We start from the raw sequence: 5,620 nt of genomic DNA on the forward strand, positions 1-5,620 counted from the left end.
TTATGAAATTGATAAGTGTTGTTACATCTTGACTCGAGTGTGTGATTCATGTGTAATGTAATTGGTGATTGAAAAAAAAATGAATTTTAAATGATAAAGTAGTAAAGTAGAATGGATTGTATTAAGTTGAACTATGTTATAAATATTTCTATAAATTATTTTGATTGTATTTGTTTATCTGTATTTTATTTAGAAATGTGATAACTCACTCCTTGTGTGTTGTTTGTGTTTGGATTATGTCATGATTTCGAACCTTGTGTTCGTGGGAGCAGATGACTAGGTAGATGACTTTAAAGAATCTCGTATTAGAGGACGCTGGGACATAATGCTCTGCTAGGATGTGACATTAGAACATGAATTTTTATTTCAATTGCATGATGTTATTTTACTTTATTTTATTTCACTGTTTAACAAGATTTCTTTTGTAAACTTTGACAATCTTGTTCTGAGTCGGATATGTTTTTAATAAGTTTGATTTGATAATAGTGAAGTAAATGTGACCCTTTACCACGTGAATTTGTGTACGTGATTTCGATAAAATTGATTTAATTAAATTTCATATTTTTATATATTTTTCTTATTTATATGTATGTCGGGATAGAGAATGTCACACCCTGACCCTACCTTCCTTGTGTATGCATATCTGACTGACCGCAAAAGAATGTATTACATTAACATTTGGTATTAAGTAAGCTTCAGTTTATTTAATCAATTTGACATATTTCTTTTATATTTAGTTATTGAGTTATGATAAATTTTCTTGATTGCTCTCATTTTGATATTTGCATATTTAATTAAGAAAAGTTGTAAAATGTAGGTTATATAACAATGCACGGATCGGTGGAGCTGCAATTAAAGACACTGTTTTTTTCCCTTCACTTGTCTTCAAGCGTGGGATGAGTATCTAGACATTCTCTGAATTCTAGTTAATATTAATAGATGTGGAAAGTTGCAAAAATGTACAAAAGGAACCTTAACTTGCTAACAAAGTGAAAACTTTTATTAATTCCGATTGGAGCTTTGGCATTTCTACAATGTTTAATATGTCAACCTAAAATATAATGCTTATCTCGTAAGTATTAAGAATCAAAATATCCTATAAACCTCAGAATATATATAAAAGTACTAATACTTTCTGTTGATTACACCTTAGATGTGAATTATAGCATTCTCCACGTCACTGTATAAACCTCAGAAACAGGAAATTCAGTCATGCATCTGATCTATTTTTAGGTCTTTCCTTAAGAAGTTGAATACAATACTAAAAATGCCACAGCTACTTGGTACATAGCTATATTATATTATATTAATTTCATAGTCAATAAAATACTAAATGCCACAGCTAGGTAAGTCCAATCAATCTTCCTTTTTGCTTCTGATCTCCTCCAAATTTCAGAGTTGTTTGCTTTTCATTTATTTTTCTTTCAGCTTTGCAAAAAATCCAGGTAGCACTCATACTCCAAAATCACATAAGATGATATCGTATCTGCCCCTGCAAATTAGTTAAATGACACACAAAGCAAGGAAAAAGTATATCAGATAGAATTAAACTAACTGAGAAAGAGTCTAATTTTTATCCATTTTCAATATCCTGCACTTTACCGTCAAAAAATAGAAATATGCATCAAATACCTTGTTTTCGGGAAATTGAGTAAATTAAGACATGCATTAACCTTTTGGTAAAAAGTTATCTCAGAAAATAAAAAATAAAAAAATGTTTAATTTCTTAGCTACTAAAAGTTTGAATTATATCGTTGAAGGCATACTTGAAGAGTCCAAACAAATACATATATTAGTAAAAAAACAGACCGAATATGATGCATAGAATAAATTAAGACCTTTTCTTCCCATATTAAAATTTATTTTCGTGTATCTAAACAACAAAAGAGGTAATAAAGTATAAATATCCTGATAAAATTATCATCTAAGAACTGATATCAACTTTTACATACCTCAGAACCAACTTGATAGTGTGGCACTGAAGCTGTTGAACTTGACAGCCACAAACACATGAAGTTGATCTGCAACATAATTAAGGAACCGAATATACGCGTGCCTCCATGTCCTGTTGAGGAATAGAGAACCCAAAAGCCCCCAAAATCCCACTGCAAAGCCAACTCCCATTCCAAGGTATAGTGAATCAGTTTCAAAGGCATCATCATTGCTTCCTCCATTTTGCTTTGACACATCAACATTAACACTTTCTCCTGTGCAGTTAATTGGTAGAGGTGCTCCACAAAGCCCGGGATTCCCAGCAAAGCTAGAAGCAACGAAGCCCTGGATCTGAGTACCAATTGGGATTTGTCCCATGAAATCATTGTATGACAGATTCAAGAAGCTCAAGAAAGATAGAGAGGAAATGGAACCAGGAATTTCTCCATCAAGTTTGTTGCTGGATAGATCAAGAGACTCCAAGTTCTTCATGCTCCCAATCTCCCTTGATATCTTTCCTGTGAAATGATTTCGAGACAAGTTCAAGGACTGCAACTGAACAAGTTTGAAAACTTGTGTTGGAATTTCCCCTGAAAAGTTGTTATATGAAAGGTCAAGTGTTCTCCGCAATCCATAGTCTCTATAATTTAACTCTTGGCCTTTGGTGTACAAATTGAATTCAAATGGGTAATGACTTGTTCTTTCTGCTCCACCCAAGCTAGGAATGTCACTGATGCATTGAGGAATAGATCCTGAAAGCTTGTTGTGGAAAAGGTCCAACTGAATCAGTGAAGAGAGGTTACATAGCTGTGGTGGAATGTTGCCTTCAAATTGGTTAGATCCCAATAGCATAACTTCCATACCATGTGGCATCTTTGTTGGTACAATTCCAGAAAAATTGTTCTCTCTGATATTGATGAATTCCAAATTTGTTACGTTTGATAGGTCCAATGAAAAATTTCCAGACAAGTTGTTGTTATGCAAATCCAGTGCAATGAGATCAATGAATGAGTCCATTGATGAAGGGAGTTCACCGGTTAGCATGTTACTCTCCATGAAAAGGAAAGACAAACCTTTCCAATACTCCCAACAATCAGGAACTCCTCCGGTTAAAAGATTGAATGCTATGTCCAAATAGTCCAAATTATTTTCCATACCCAACTTGTGGCAGAAAAAAGGGGAAATGGGTCCATAGAAAGAATTGCGGGACAAGTCCAAATAGATAACATTTGCTGATATAAGGGGGAGTCCTCCTGTGAAATTATTATGGTCCATAAAAATGAGTTCAGAGTTAAGTGTGATGTTTGTCAAGTCTGCACTGATGGTGTTCTTGGATAGGTTGAGCTGTGTAATATTTGCTACAAACTTCCAAAACAAGTCACCATTTATGTATGAGATACTTGAGTTAGGCACCTCTAAATATACTAGTGACCCTTGTGAGTATAGCCATTCTGGAAATTTAGGACCTAAATTTGCATTGCTTATAGTAATGCCCGTCAACTGGAAAGGAGGAATCCAGTGAGAAGCCAAGTCAAATGCAAAAGGAGCACTCAACACCAATTCTTCTAAATTAGAGAGATTGGAAAAATGGTTTTCATAGAGAACACCTGACAAGGATTCACCACCGATGGACAAACTTTTTAAATTGAAGAGTTGTCCAAGGCTGGTTGGAAGATTACCACTCAATAAACTGGAGCTGATGCTTAATTTAACCAAGGATGAGAGATTTCCTATTGATGAAGGGATTGAACCATGAAACATGTTCTCAGATAGACCAAGATATTGCAATTGTTCGTGTTGGCCTAGCCATTCTGGGATGGATCCATTAATTTCATTGTCATTCAGCCTTAAAAATTTAAGGTTTCGAAGGCTCAACAAACTCTTTGGTATTGGTCCTTGTAGAAGATTGAAGCTAAGGTCAATATTGGAGATACTGGTGAGGTTGAAAAGCCAATAAGGCAATTCAGAGACAAAATGGTTCCCAGAGAGGTCAAGATTTAAGAGTGAAGAAAAATTGGCATACTTCATGGATGGACTGATATTTGTAAGACGACAACTTGCCAATCTTAGATCTACCAGTGATGGATGCAATTGCATGAATTGAAGCCAGTTGGTTTCATTTTGAAGATTGATTTGACTAAGGTTGAGATATTTCAAGGAAGAAAGTTGAGAAAGCCAGCGGAGATTATCCACATGAAGATCATCATTAAACGATAAGTCAAGAAACTGAACATTAGGGAAGCTAGCATGTGTATCATCAAAAGGTGCATTTAAACTTGTGAAGCCATTCAAGCTCAAGTCCAAGTAGTTCAAGAATTCAATTTGAAGTAGAGATAAGTTGATTTCACCTTCCAGGTATTGTTGCTTTAGATCAAGTTTTGTAACTCTGCCTGTGCTGTTATCACAGTAGACTCCTCTCCATGCACAGCAATCTTGTTCATTGGACCAAGATGGGAGCATTTTGGAATGGTTCACAACACCAAGTTTGAAGACTAAAAGTGCAGATTGATCCTTTTCGTTGCAAGGAAGCTGCAAACTTGTACCACACGCACCTCTATGGAACATGGTAGCCCATAGCAACAGCAAAAGAACAATTGAAATTTGTTGAAACATTGCTTGGAAAATGGAAAATGAAAACTCTATGTGAGTGGTTACTAGTGACTCTCATCACTTGATATATGTACATGTTGCCCATTTGATATAAATCGTGTACGTGGGATCAAAGTAAGTATGCTTGCATTCAGCATTAATGACAGGAACTAGGAAACATTCAACAAAGTTATGCGTTGATTCTTCTTCACAGAAGAAATCGTCCAAATGTCTTATTTACAAATCGAAGTGTATTTATTCTAGCTATTTAGTTTTTATTATTGTCGTAATTTATATAATATTTGTTTTAGTTCTTAAAAAAAAGTTTAATATTTATTTTATGCTTAAACTTTTTTATATTCATGCTTCTAACTTAATCTAAATTTTGGGATCAAAGTTTAGTAAACAAATTTAAAAAAATTACACATATTTATCTCATTATACTACTTTACAATTACAATGATAAGTTATTGAATTATCAAGTGTTATTGATGTGACATCAATTAATGTTGTTATTACTCACGCAACAGAAAAAAATGATAAGAAAAAATTCAAAGACTCTTACTCATTAAAACTTAAACATGGGACTAAAAGAAGAAAAAAATTAAGACTAAAAAAATAATAAATCCTTTTTTTAATATGATAACAAATAAAAAGTTCAGGAATTTTGATTCATTGTATTTTTTTTGTTCCCCTAAATTTTTTTACAATGTAATATCTATGACATTGACATTTTTTTCCAAACGTGACAGCTGTTGCTGATTTGATGCTTGTTTACATTAACAATTGATAGCTATATCAAAATTGTTAATAATTTTTAACGACAAAGAGTAACTGCAAAAGAAAAATAAATTTCAGGATGATTTTAAAAAAAAATACAATGAGTAAAACAAAACAAAAAGTAAATTATAAAGATTAAAAATGTATTTAAGTTTAAAGTAAGTTATATATATATATATATATATATATATATATATATATAACAATCAATCTTCATTATGATCTTATGTTATATTCTTAAATTTTTAATTAATTAAAATTAAAATAAATTAAAATTATTTTTTATTTTAGAGGTCAATGCAAGAAACTTATAAAGGAT

The 5,620-nt window shown here is 32.6% G+C and overlaps 1 protein-coding gene across 1 annotated transcript; it reads right to left on the reverse strand.

The window, feature by feature from the left end:
• Window positions 1-978: 978 nt before the first annotated feature.
• On the reverse strand, window positions 979-4,562 carry LOC114402405 (receptor-like protein EIX2). The gene is made up of 2 exons (XM_028364966.1): window positions 1,953-4,562; window positions 979-1,492 (listed from the first exon to the last, which is right to left on the reverse strand). The coding sequence occupies exon 1, from the start codon at window positions 4,543-4,545 to the stop codon at window positions 1,954-1,956; it is 2,592 nt and encodes an 863-aa protein (XP_028220767.1). The 5' UTR covers window positions 4,546-4,562; the 3' UTR covers window positions 979-1,492; window position 1,953.
• Between the last annotated feature and the right edge of the window lie 1,058 nt (window positions 4,563-5,620).

Source organism: Glycine soja, chromosome 20, assembly GCF_004193775.1.
Source record: "Glycine soja cultivar W05 chromosome 20, ASM419377v2, whole genome shotgun sequence".
NCBI classification, from domain to species: Eukaryota; Viridiplantae; Streptophyta; class Magnoliopsida; order Fabales; family Fabaceae; genus Glycine; species Glycine soja.

Coding starts and splice junctions, on each gene's coding strand:
- LOC114402405 (XM_028364966.1), bottom strand. CDS start 4,545: ATGTTTCAACAAATTTCAATTGTTCTTTTGCTGTTGCTATGGGCTACC.